Below are 11,707 nucleotides of genomic sequence, written 5' to 3' on the forward strand. Positions count from 1 at the left end.
AATCACATTTATACTAGAAATGCTTATCTACTTAATACAATAATTAAAAATTTCTTCTTTATTGTCATTAGAATGTTTTGAACGCACCACGCTAACGTATCTACGTCGATATTACAGCCAAAAGATGACGCCACTAGTAATTCTTGGAATTCCAGGAGCGTATTACTATTTTGTTCTTTTCGCTAGAAAAGAAAAATTATTTCACGATCTTGGAGTCGTTCTATCGAGTCCTAAATATTAAAGGGAGAGAAGGATCCCTTCGTCCCTTTATTCAGGATCTTGTTCCTATGCCGTTGGGTTCGAATATTCTAATTTATGCATGTTATGTTTCCAGGTTCTCATATTGTCTAGATACTTCCCTTTCTTCAGTGATTTATGCAGAATGAATTTTAGTATAAAACATTAAATCTCGAAATGGAGTAATAATCAAATAAAATAAACCATAGGTATGTATTAAAAAAGTAGTTGATTATTGGAAAATTTCAACTTCCTATTTACCAAATAAAATTTCATTTACAATAACAAGAAGTAATGTTTGTATTCATATCTTTTACATAATTTAATAAAATATTTAAAAAATAAGTAAATAATAAAGGCAATATCACACAATAATCAATTCTGTCCTCAAATTATGAATCGATAACACAGTTTTGGTGTAGATACAAATCCCATAAGATGTTAGGTCTATCTTATACATACTTCGTCTGTGGAAACAGAGTTTAGATATTTACTCACAATAATGTAAGGTCAGCAAACTAGTTGTATCGTTAAATGATTATAAAAATCCAGTTACCAGATATTGAGTTACGTACTAGTGAAAATACAAAGGAATGTAATTTATTTACAATATCAGAACACCTAGTTTGAACTGTAAATTGTTCGAAATCATCTAGAGATGACCTACTATAACGATTCGCTTCTTCGTCGCGTGCGAGGGGTCGTAAGGAAAAAGATTTAAACGTTGCATCAAAGAAATCAAAATTCTCGTGAGCCAAAAAACAATATTTTGTACCATACGTAAAGACAAATGTGCGTTTCAATCTGCTTTCCCCATTGGCACTCGAATAACGTGCACAGTACATTGTCGACGAGAAAAAGAGTTGTTTGAGCATTTGTGATAGTGTCGGCCATATTGAAGCTGTACACATGTTAAAGTGGTTACTCGTGCGTGTAAGACAAATCAGATGCCTATGCTCCGAACTTTCCTCTCTCATACTTGCGAGAGGTGAGAAATCGTCGACTACTGCTTCTTGCACTCATTGAACGCATGTAAGTACATATCTAATTTATATAGTATCCAATAAAAAGAGAAACACTACACTCCCAGCTATATTATCAATTGGGTTAATAGGATTTAAAATACCGGTATGTTTTCGAAAATAAAATGAAGGCTCTCCGTGACATTCGTTCCGTTGCTGACAAATTTACAAGAATAGCTTGGTAGGTACGCGTCAACACAATGAATGATGCAAGGCACTGTGTGCGTAACTCTAGCATTGACTTTCACCAATTCTTTTAAGGAGACACGCTCGTGGTTGTGTGGGTGTACGGACATTCGCGTTTGTGTGACAAAGCGCCTACAGTGGGTGAGGTCATATACCCATCGCTCGTACAGGTGGTTCTTACTCCATTCACGCTGTACAGTCACTCTGTAAAGCAAGCGCAGCACGAGACTGACTTAGGGAATTCCGATTTATTTTATTACTGTATTCTACGATGACCGATAACACGTTATTCAGTAAAGTTTCAGTGTCGATCGTTCTGATGTTCTTGGTTAATGTCACTCATAATAATTATACAAATATTGATCTACCGTCCGATCACATCAAGTATTACTTCAACTCCTTTCCCACGGTAGCCGAAGAGTGCCGCAATAATACCGCCTGTCCGTACAAGGTAATTACATGGTGTATTAATAACACGATTATGAAAACGAATTTCCGTAATCTTCGCTTCTTTTCCTTTTTTATTTCGTTGGCGCGAAAGCGTACGGGAGTTCTGTAGAACCTTAAGAGCTTTGCGAGTTCAAACACGACGATTAGACTTCACAAAAGATGAATATTAACGAAGAATTTTTTTTCAAAACCTTAGGACAGTCTCGATACCAAAGCTTGTTGGGGTTACGAGCCGAATTGCAAAGCCGAAAATTCTTTTTCCGTTCCTCAATGTCCAGGTGATCACAAAGGATGGGTGACAACGAAGAAGGCTCAATTAGACACGTTTTACGCTCAAGGCGATTTTGGCTATGTGCGCGATCAGAGGAAGGAAATGTCGATTTTCTGCGAGCCATTATTTTTAGTAAGTTCAATATCTAGATTACGCGGTTAGAAAAGAAAATGTTATATTTCCTTTTGCATTTCATTTGTATAATATTTTTCATTAAAGGATGATTCGTCTCTAGAATGCTCGGAACACATGAGATTTTGTAGAGCGAGAAACGTAATGATAAATTTCACTGATCTGCTCCAAAGAAAGGAACCGATACGCTACAAAATGGATGTATTAAAGGAAGGCCAAATCGGTGGATACTGCACGTACGTAACGAACACGCAAACTGTACGACGTACGTTTATTACAAACTTAATGATCGTACCGTTTCTGTGAATCAGATTAAATGAAAAAAGACTGCAAAGCAACGCGGATCACATTAGTCCGTTGCAATCGTGGGGACCAGAATTACGAAATTTCCAAAAGTTACCTCGACCGCCGATCGTTAACGGCGACTGTGATATCGTTATCGAGAAACCAACGTACATAATGAAAATAGATGCTAGTAAGTCCTAAAAAAAAGATTCCACGTTGAATTTCGCACCATTGAACACGCAAATTTTAGGCACCCACTCATTTGCCAAAGTCGTTCTGTTTCAGTAGTAAACATGTATCATCATTTTTGCGACTTTTTCAACTTGTACACGTCATTGCACGTAAACCTCTCGCACCCCGCTGCCTTCAGCACTGACAATCACATAATGATCTGGGAAAGTTACAGGTAACTGACACCGACGCAACAGAAAAACTAAGAGATACTAGATACCAATCGTTCTCTCGCTTTCAGTTACCGTTCTGCGTTTCAAGACACCTTCGAGGCTTTCACAAGAAACCCGCTGTGGGATTTAAAAACATTCCGCGGGGAAACTGTCTGCTTCAAGAATCTTGTGTTCCCGTTATTGCCGCGCATGATCTTTGGTCTTTATTACAATACACCTCTCGTACGACTCTATTTTACTATTTGTTTTCTACGTAGGATAAAAATGTTTAATGGCTGAATAACGTTTTAGATTTACGGCTGTGAGAAAAGCGGATTATTTAAAGCTTTCAGTGATCACGTGTTGCACAGACTACATATACCTCTTCACGAGAGAAAAAACCAAAGGATACGCGTAACGCTGCTCAGCAGAGACACGCAATACAGAAAAATTTTAAACGAAGACGAGTTGGTGGAAGCTCTGAAAGAGAATAGAGAATATAGAGTCAGAAAGGTAACTGATTTAATAAATAGGTTGATTTCACATACGATGGATAATAAATGGAATAAAAATATTATTCTTACAGGTAGTCTACAATAAAAAGATATCGTTCAAAAAGCAACTAGAGATTACGAGAAACTCTGATATTTTTATTGGTATTCATGGAGCTGGATTGTCGCATCTGATGTTTTTACCGGATTGGGCAGCCGTGTTCGAAATGTGCGTGTATATATTTTTTCTCTTGGGAAGTGACTGTACTTCTTACATATTATTATTGTTTAGATATAACTGTGAAGATCCAGGATGTTACAAAGATCTCGCTCGTTTACGCGGTGTGAAATATTTCACGTGGAAGAATACTTCGAAATTAGTACAACAAGATCCTGTAAGTATGATGGTCTAAGTTTTACGTATTTCAGGTAAAAGGCCAAATTAATTTCATTGCAAGAGTAATTTAAATGTTATCTAGGGTACGCACCCTGACGGAGGAGCTCACGCAAAGTTCACGAATTATAGTTTCGATGTTAAAGAATTCTTGCGCATAGTTTCACTTGCTAGAGATCACGTAAAAAATCATAATAGTTTTAAAAGATTCATTGGTAAACGAACGCAAAGTAAAAGATCGGAAGTGAAAAACGAAACTAGAACAAGCGACGTTAAAGACGTCGAAACTCCTAAGTCGAAAGTATCGACCGAATTGAAGCCTGATGTTCAACCCAAAGATGAATTATAATGAATTTTTAGACAATCAATTTCGACAACAACGACATATTTTAATGTTTAATAGATTAATAATGAATGTTATAGTTAATTCGAACGAAACAAACGACTTGTTACCAATTAAGCTTTTTACTTATTTTTATACCGATACATGTACATACTTATTTTCATAAAAAGAAGTAATAAATATGGAATACAATATATGTACAAATAATGGCAGTGACAATAGTCTGAAATTATTAACTGCTAATGCTAATACTATAAGTATATTTGGCTTGGAGATATGTACATAATTACGCGGTACAATATACAAAATCGTATTCCCTGATAAATAAGTGATACAACGAATCATACATTTTATCACTTAATTTGTACCTGTTTTCTATAGAAAAATAAAACTGTTGTGATATTTACAGCCATATATGCAATCAATATTTGTAAAGCTTTTAGTTGATTTACATATAATGTATGTACTAACATATTAATACCACCAGTCATCAAATTTGATAGTAGAAAGAAGAATAAACCATTATAATTAACAGCTTCGAATATTTCGATCGTATTGCTGACCGAACTTTTTTCGCATTTATTAGACGCGGATTTTGTGGTTGCATGAATTAGTATATCAGTAATTACTTCTATCAGTAATAATAATGTGAGTATCGTAACACCGAGAGTAAGTACCCACATACAATAACCTGCATTCGCTAAGCGCCTCGAAACTTTAAAGTATGCATCGCAGAACAACGTCGCTGCACATGTTTGTGCCGCTATCAGGGATAATTTGACACACAATATCATAGATTCATTGTAACTTGCATAAAGTTCGTATCCAAAAATTTTGATACAAAAAGTGTTATGCTTGTATGGCACTGAATTTTGCGCATACCTGTTATAATAAGTGGAATGTATCAACCTGCCAACTGCTATGCCTACTAAATAAAGTCCTACATATCCAGGTACAGAGACTACTCCTTCACGATTAGCAGAGACAAAATCATCCCTTGGACTATTACTCAAAACCCATTCTTTCAATCCCTGAGTGCTTAAAATATATTCATGCATCATTAAAATCCAGATACCTGATAATAATGAATACTGTGATTTGATAGTACTTGTTATGGAACTAGTAAATATTTTCACAAAAGCAAGAGTTATAAAGAAGTTCCAATGAGTCCCATATTCGGTTACATGTTTTTGATAACCCATAATTTCGATAGCAATGGAACGACCAAAACCTAGTATCAAAAGTGGAATACAACTTTTAGCTGATTGTTTTATATTCCTTGATAAAGTATGGAAGAAACCTATCCTTTGTTTGGGAGTAAAGTCTCTAGCTTCTGGTGCTACTAAAGCATTTGCTAATATAAATAATCCAACACCCGTGTCCATTAAACTGTACCCAAATACCTCAGTCTTGGCAAATTTGCGAGGAAAAATACGAAAATCTATAGCTAATATACATATTGCTGTTAAAATATTGGTTATTGCTCTAAAATTTGTAATGAAAGGCTTTTTGCCGAAATAAGGTCTTGAATTGTAATTTGGTAAAGGATTTGAAGTTAATCCTAATAATAAAATATTAATAATAGATATCAACATTATAGCACAGCAGACAGTAACAATGTGCTCAGATAATATAGTACAGCATAAAATGGGTGGAACTACAAGTAGTGTAAATTCTACCAAAATTCTGATATTTCTGTGAATGGATGGTCCCAGAAGACCTAATGTAGTAATGGTTAAAAGAATTGTACATATATTTGGCATAATTGCATAAATAACTTCTCTGGCTGTTGTTCCCCCATGATTAGAAACAAATGCTTCTTGTTCATCGCGATAAAGTTTTCTGTTCCACGTATTTGACATACTTATCAAATAAATTACTTTTCTTGATGTACAGAGTTCTGCAAAAGAATATTCTAAATGTATTTACAAATCCATGTAAGCAAAACTTTTCGAATACCACAACATGAATTTCCTTATTATTAAACACTTACATGAACAAACATTTCTTTATTTAAAATAACATAATGTAAGGTTTTTCAATAAGAGCGATAAAACTTTCAATTCTTTTAGCCGCCATATTTGCTATTAGCTTGTTCGAATCACGTGACATTTGTATTCAGTATTGCTTTACAAACATGAAAATTTACTTAATTGCTTAATATTTGCCATCAAATTACTATATAAAAATTCAACAACATAATATATTTTATTAGACCATTTCGATCAATAATAAACATTCTAAAATCTTTTATAACTAGTATGATCGGAGTTGGGTAAATTTTATTCGTGAACGATTCAAATTTTTAAATACGTTCTAATTTGAAACCGTTAATGTTGATAATGGTATGGAAATGGTTGTGGGGCTATGTAGCACCCCGACACATACGACAGAAAAATGTATTGGATGATAGGTCTATGTATATTAGTGTGGCCACATTTGTCATAATTGACTGCATCGACGACGGCACTAGTAACGACGAACTTACTTAACGTCTAAAAGAGACATGATTCAAATGATCCTTCCTTCTTGAACTTAAACAGCTCAAGTCCGTTCTCGCGTCAATGACATACAATTTCGGATCTCGACTGTACAGGCATTTTTATTATTTCTATGAATGAGCATTATTTCCTCACGTGCATCTCGTTGGTAATGAGTTACATATATGTATATGTTATGTTGGTGCAAATTTAGGTGGGTTATTTCTTGAAAACTCCAAGGATGACAAGATTCCTGGGAAGGACAACTCCTCATCAACAACGTGTGTATGTCTTTCGTCAAGGCTTCGAAAAATATCGCCAACATGCTAAGAAGCATCTATTCTCTTAATCGCCAAGGTTTCGACTCACAGGTACGATAATCGTTGCGGAGCTCAATTACAATCATTCTTAGTGAATAGACATACCTTCGAAATCCTACGCATTTTCCAGAAAAAAATTCCGATAGGTAGACAAATTCGGCGAAAAATAAAATATTTCAAATCTTTCTGAAAAAATTATTTTCGATTGCAGGGGTCAATTACAAGCATTTTTGGTCAGTAGACATACCCCCGAAATCCTACGCACTTTCGAGAAAAAAATTCCAATAAGTAGACAAATTTTTTTGCGAAAATTAAAATATTTCAAATCTTTCTGAAAAAATTATGTTCGGTTGCGGGGGTCAATTATAAGCATTTTTGGTCATTAGATATACCCCCGAATTCCTACGCACTTACAAGAAAAAAATTCCTCACCAAAAACATAATCTGAGGTCAGAAATGCTTCCCCGAAATTTCATGCGAATCTTTAAAACATCATAACTTCTGAACGGATTGGACGATTTTAATGTTTAAAAAAGCAAACGACGCATATTTTGATGAAGAATATGTAGAAAAAGCAAAAATATTCGAAAAGTTGATCCTTGACCCCGTAAAATGAGAAAAACCCCATAAAAATGGTCCAATATTCAAACAGCCATAACTCTTACAATAATGAATATATTTCAATGAAACTTTTTTCTGACGTAGAGCTCATGGGTACCTACAAAAAAGTATTAGACAACTTTTCTGTTGGGTGTCGAACAAAATTATTAAAAATTAAAAACGAATTTTTAAGAAAAATCGACAGGGGGTAGGTGCCTAAATTTTTCGGTGAAAATGAAAAATTTCAAATCGTTCTAAAAAAATTATTTTCGATTGCAGGGGTCAATTACAAGCATTTTTGGTCAGTAGACATACCCCCGAAATCCTACGCACTTTCGAGAAAAAAATTCCAATAAGTAGACAAATTTTTTTGCGAAAATTAAAATATTTCAAATCTTTCTGAAAAAATTATGTTCGGTTGCGGGGGTCAATTATAAGCATTTTTGGTTATTAGACATACCCCCGAATTCCTACGCATTTTCGAGAAAAAAATTCCAATAGGTAGACAAATTTTTTGGCGAAAATTAAAATATTTCAAATCTTTCTGAAAAAATTATGTTCGGTTGCGGGGGTCAATTATAAGCATTTTTGGTCATTAGATATACCCCCGAATTCCTACGCACTTTCGAGAAAAAAAATTCTTTACCAAAAATATAATGTGGGGTTAGAAATGTTTCCTTGAAAGATTATGCGTACATATGTTTCATACATCATAACTTCTAATCGGATTGAAGGATTTTAATGTTTCAAAAGGCAAACAATGCGTATTTTGGTGTAGAATATGTAGAAATTTCAAAACTAATCGAAAAGTTGTTCCTCAATTACGTGAAATGACAAAACCCCCATAAAAATGGTCCAATTTCCAAACGGGCGTAACTCCTACAATAGTTAATGGATTTCATTGAAATTTAGTTTGGAAGTCGTGCCCTGTGCCACTACTCTATTAAACGTTAAGGAAATTCGTCGTTACTAATGTCGCCGACGATGCCCTCAATTATGGCAAATTTGGCTACACTGGCCTATATTTTATTCTAGTCTATGCCATGGATGGTGTTGTCATTATTTGGTCTTATGATTAATTGTATGATCAATCAAAGTGTAGAACTAGTATGGCGTTGTATAGGGTCAGTGTTTTATAAAATGGGCAAAATGTAATCTGATTACATTTGTCACGATTACTTCTGCAAAGTAATTATATTATAATTACACAATGAATATGTGATAACGATTTACATAGCAGTTATGTAATCGTGGTAAATGTCATTTCATTGTGTATCCTGTAAATCCTGTTGATTTGTGATTTTTGTTAATTGATATAACTCTGTAGGAGTCATTGTCAACTCCAAAGAGACATTTTTCTGATGAAGAAATTGTTGAAACAAGCACATCAAAAAAGTATAAAGCCAGTCCTATGTCAAGTATGCCAAATACAAATCAACATAAAGTTATTTTAAATAAAGAACATATTCCTCTTGCTGAAAAAATGAGACCCATCTACCTTGATGATTATATAGGACAAGAACAAGTTGTTGGTTCTAATACAGTACTGCAACAACTGTTATCAAAACAATGTATTCCTAGTATGATATTTTGGGGCCCACCAGGATGTGGAAAGGTAGCATAATTATTAAATGTTATATGTCTTAAAGTTTTTAAGATATTTATTGGTTAAATTTTTTTAGTCATCTTTGGCTAATGTTATATCACATTTATGCAAGGAAATATCTGCAGGTAAAGTACATGTTGTAAAACTCTCTGCAACATCATCTGGTGTTAATACCATAAAAGATGTTGTTAATAAAGCAAAAAGTGGATTTAAATCATATCAAACAATTATATTTATGGATGAAATACATCGTTTCAATAAACTTCAACAAGATATTTTTCTACCACATGTAGAGGCAGGCACATTTACATTAATTGGCACTACTACAGAAAATCCATCTTACAGTTTAAATTCTGCTTTATTAAGTAGATGCCGTGTATTTGTTTTAAATAAATTAACAATGTTAAATATAACGGACATTCTTTGTAAAGCAATTTCATATATTAATGGAAAAATATATGATCCTCAAACTGAAAAAGTATCAAATAATTCACAGAACAAACTTGATCTTGCTTCTAAGCCTTCAGATTTTGCTATTAGTAAAACTGTAATTGATTGGTTAGCAGAAGTATGTGATGGAGATGCACGTGTTGCACTGAATGGCTTGGAATTAGCAGTTAAAACTAAAGTATTAAATAAACCAACCTCTTCCAATCTTGTGTCAATAACTCTTGAAGATATTAAAGAAAGTCTTAAACAAGCTCATATGCTATCTGATAAACAAACCAACAACTCTCATCATTTGTATTCTGCATTGCATAAATCAATAAAAGGTGGCAATGCAAGTGCATCTTTATATTGGTTAGCAAGAATTATGGCAGTTAAAGAAGATCCTGTAAATATAGCAAGACGGTTGGTGAGAATATCAAGTGAAGATGTTGGTTTAGCAGATCCAGATGCTTTAGGTATGTATTGTGAAAAATGAATGATATTTTTTTGGCATAAATAGATCATTATTTAACACTTTATTAATATAATAAATGGTATTTGGAATTTTTCATATTAGGAATAGCTGTTCATACAATGCATGGGTGCCAAATGGTTGGAATGCCAGAGTGTGATGTACTTTTAGGACAGTGTGTTGTGTATCTAACTAAAGCACCAAAGTCAAATCTTATATATAATGCATTAAACTCTGCTAAAAATGTTATTATGAGTCATAAAGGTCCTCAACCTTCAGTACCATTACATATCAGAGACAGATCAGGACAAAGAAAACTTGAAGCTATTTTTGGTAAGATATCATTAGTAAAACTGTTGATTTTTTAATGGTACAGTAGTGCCCGCATAAATGACCACACTCGGGACCGGCCGCGGTCTTTTATGTGGGCATGGTTACTTCTCAGAATTCAACGGAGAAAGAGGATAAGTGAGAGTGAGATACAATAGCTGGCACCCGAAACCATATATACAATGTATCGATGACGACCGGTGTCAAGTTATGCTTGACACGCTCGATGTTCGAAATTGCTTGGTTTCTAAGAATTGGTGGGGATAACCGCGGTCACTTAAGTGGGCAAAAATTCGGTCATTTATGTGGGCACTACTGTATATATACTAAATTCACATAAATTGAATAATATTGACGTTATGTAAATGATATGTTTGTAATTTAATAAGAATTGATGCATATGTTTGTTGTCTGATGTTATACATAGAGATTATATACAAATTATTAGGGACTGTTTGGAGGCATATATCTCATTGTTCTAATATAAATATCGTGTGATGTGTAGTAAAAGAGCTGAAAAGTCCTAAACATGGCCAATTCAGAGTTAAATTGCAACGTTTCTTCTTAATTTTTTTTCCAGGACGCCATAAGGAAAATTTAGTAAGAAAAGAGGAGAATATTAAAACTTATTTGCCATTTGATCTTCAGAATACAAATTTCTTTCTAGAAGATCTCTAAGTCTTTCCCTTCTAAAAATGACCTTTTGGATATCTTTGCCGCTAAAATAACATTTAAAATATAAAATATATCGCGCGCAATCATTTGTTGTATGCACGACCATTTCCTTCATTGCAGTTCACGCTTTTCGAAATATAACTGAGTACATATTCGAATATTACGAAAGACGAACTCTGTGTTTCATGAAAGTTTACTTATTATCTAGTATACCATCATCTACGTATGTAAAAGTTTACTAGAGTTCGAAATATAAATTGTACTATATTATTTATTTTTTTTTTTGCATGGAACACCAATTTTAAATGGTTTAAAACAGATTTGCAGTCCGGAATGATCGTATAATTTGTGTAAAGGAAATACGAATTATTTTAAAGTTGAAATTTAACTTTTTGTTTGTTTTATGATAAGATAGAAAAGTAATTTTTCATTTAAGGAAAGCATACATTATATTACAGATAATACTTTAATCGAATAAAATGCGAGAAATTAATTTTTGCAATAAAATGCACGAATGATGTGCAAGACAGTTGACCAATAATGTATCTCGTACTTGAAATAGTGACATCTGTTACCAACCTCGACGTGACCAAGCGTACCA

At 33.8% G+C, this 11,707-nt stretch overlaps 3 protein-coding genes across 10 annotated transcripts; 2 read left to right on the top strand and 1 right to left on the bottom strand.

Moving 5' to 3' along the window:
* The first annotated feature begins 738 nt into the window (after positions 1 to 738).
* Positions 739 to 4,211, top strand: Eogt (EGF-domain O-GlcNAc transferase). Of its 5 annotated transcripts, none has more exons than XM_076768791.1 (12): positions 739 to 1,269; positions 1,352 to 1,444; positions 1,521 to 1,896; positions 2,092 to 2,298; positions 2,386 to 2,534; positions 2,610 to 2,773; positions 2,869 to 2,989; positions 3,056 to 3,209; positions 3,279 to 3,479; positions 3,553 to 3,686; positions 3,750 to 3,852; positions 3,937 to 4,211. In XM_076768791.1, exons 3-12 carry the CDS (start codon positions 1,717 to 1,719, stop codon positions 4,198 to 4,200), a joined length of 1,677 nt encoding a protein of 558 aa, XP_076624906.1. In that variant the 5' UTR covers positions 739 to 1,269; positions 1,352 to 1,444; positions 1,521 to 1,716; the 3' UTR covers positions 4,201 to 4,211. The 5 variants fall into 5 exon arrangements, with proteins under 5 accessions (XP_076624906.1, XP_076624907.1, XP_076624905.1 ...); XM_076768792.1 differs by having other exon boundaries at positions 1,352 to 1,440; XM_076768790.1 differs by having other exon boundaries at positions 1,352 to 1,896.
* A 305-nt stretch (positions 4,212 to 4,516) lies between these two features.
* On the bottom strand, positions 4,517 to 6,306 carry LOC143343666 (uncharacterized). The gene is made up of 2 exons (XM_076768795.1): positions 6,188 to 6,306; positions 4,517 to 6,094 (listed from the first exon to the last, which is right to left on the bottom strand). The coding sequence occupies exon 2, from the start codon at positions 6,054 to 6,056 to the stop codon at positions 4,548 to 4,550; it is 1,509 nt and encodes a 502-aa protein (XP_076624910.1). The 5' UTR covers positions 6,057 to 6,094; positions 6,188 to 6,306; the 3' UTR covers positions 4,517 to 4,547.
* A 2,275-nt stretch (positions 6,307 to 8,581) lies between these two features.
* On the top strand, positions 8,582 to 11,616 carry LOC143344023 (ATPase WRNIP1). 4 transcript variants are annotated; one of them, XM_076769561.1, is made up of 5 exons: positions 8,582 to 8,718; positions 8,922 to 9,209; positions 9,277 to 10,105; positions 10,207 to 10,434; positions 11,565 to 11,616. In XM_076769561.1, exons 1-5 carry the CDS (start codon positions 8,704 to 8,706, stop codon positions 11,582 to 11,584), a joined length of 1,380 nt encoding a protein of 459 aa, XP_076625676.1. In that variant the 5' UTR covers positions 8,582 to 8,703; the 3' UTR covers positions 11,585 to 11,616. The 4 variants fall into 4 exon arrangements, with proteins under 4 accessions (XP_076625676.1, XP_076625675.1, XP_076625677.1 ...); XM_076769560.1 differs by lacking the exon at positions 11,565 to 11,616 and adding an exon at positions 11,012 to 11,556; XM_076769562.1 differs by lacking the exon at positions 11,565 to 11,616 and adding an exon at positions 11,012 to 11,556 and having other exon boundaries at positions 8,705 to 8,847.
* Positions 11,617 to 11,707: the final 91 nt, after the last annotated feature.

This window comes from Colletes latitarsis, chromosome 7 (genome assembly GCF_051014445.1).
Source record: "Colletes latitarsis isolate SP2378_abdomen chromosome 7, iyColLati1, whole genome shotgun sequence".
NCBI lineage: Eukaryota > Metazoa > Arthropoda > Insecta > Hymenoptera > Colletidae > Colletes > Colletes latitarsis.

Excerpts from the sequence above, each read along its gene's own strand:
- LOC143343666 (XM_076768795.1), bottom strand. The coding sequence starts at position 6,056 with ATGTCAAATACGTGGAACAGAAAACTTTATCGCGATGAACAAGAAGCA.
- Eogt (XM_076768790.1), top strand. The coding sequence starts at position 1,717 with ATGACCGATAACACGTTATTCAGTAAAGTTTCAGTGTCGATCGTTCTG. Across the intron at positions 2,299-2,385 it reads TCTGCGAGCCATTATTTTTA|GATGATTCGTCTCTAGAATG; the intron begins GTAAGTTCAATA and ends TTTTCATTAAAG. Across the intron at positions 2,535-2,609 it reads CAAATCGGTGGATACTGCAC|ATTAAATGAAAAAAGACTGC; the intron begins GTACGTAACGAA and ends TCTGTGAATCAG.
- LOC143344023 (XM_076769560.1), top strand. Across the intron at positions 10,106-10,206 it reads AGCAGATCCAGATGCTTTAG|GAATAGCTGTTCATACAATG; the intron begins GTATGTATTGTG and ends TTTTCATATTAG. Across the intron at positions 10,435-11,011 it reads AAAACTTGAAGCTATTTTTG|GACGCCATAAGGAAAATTTA; the intron begins GTAAGATATCAT and ends TTTTTTTTCCAG.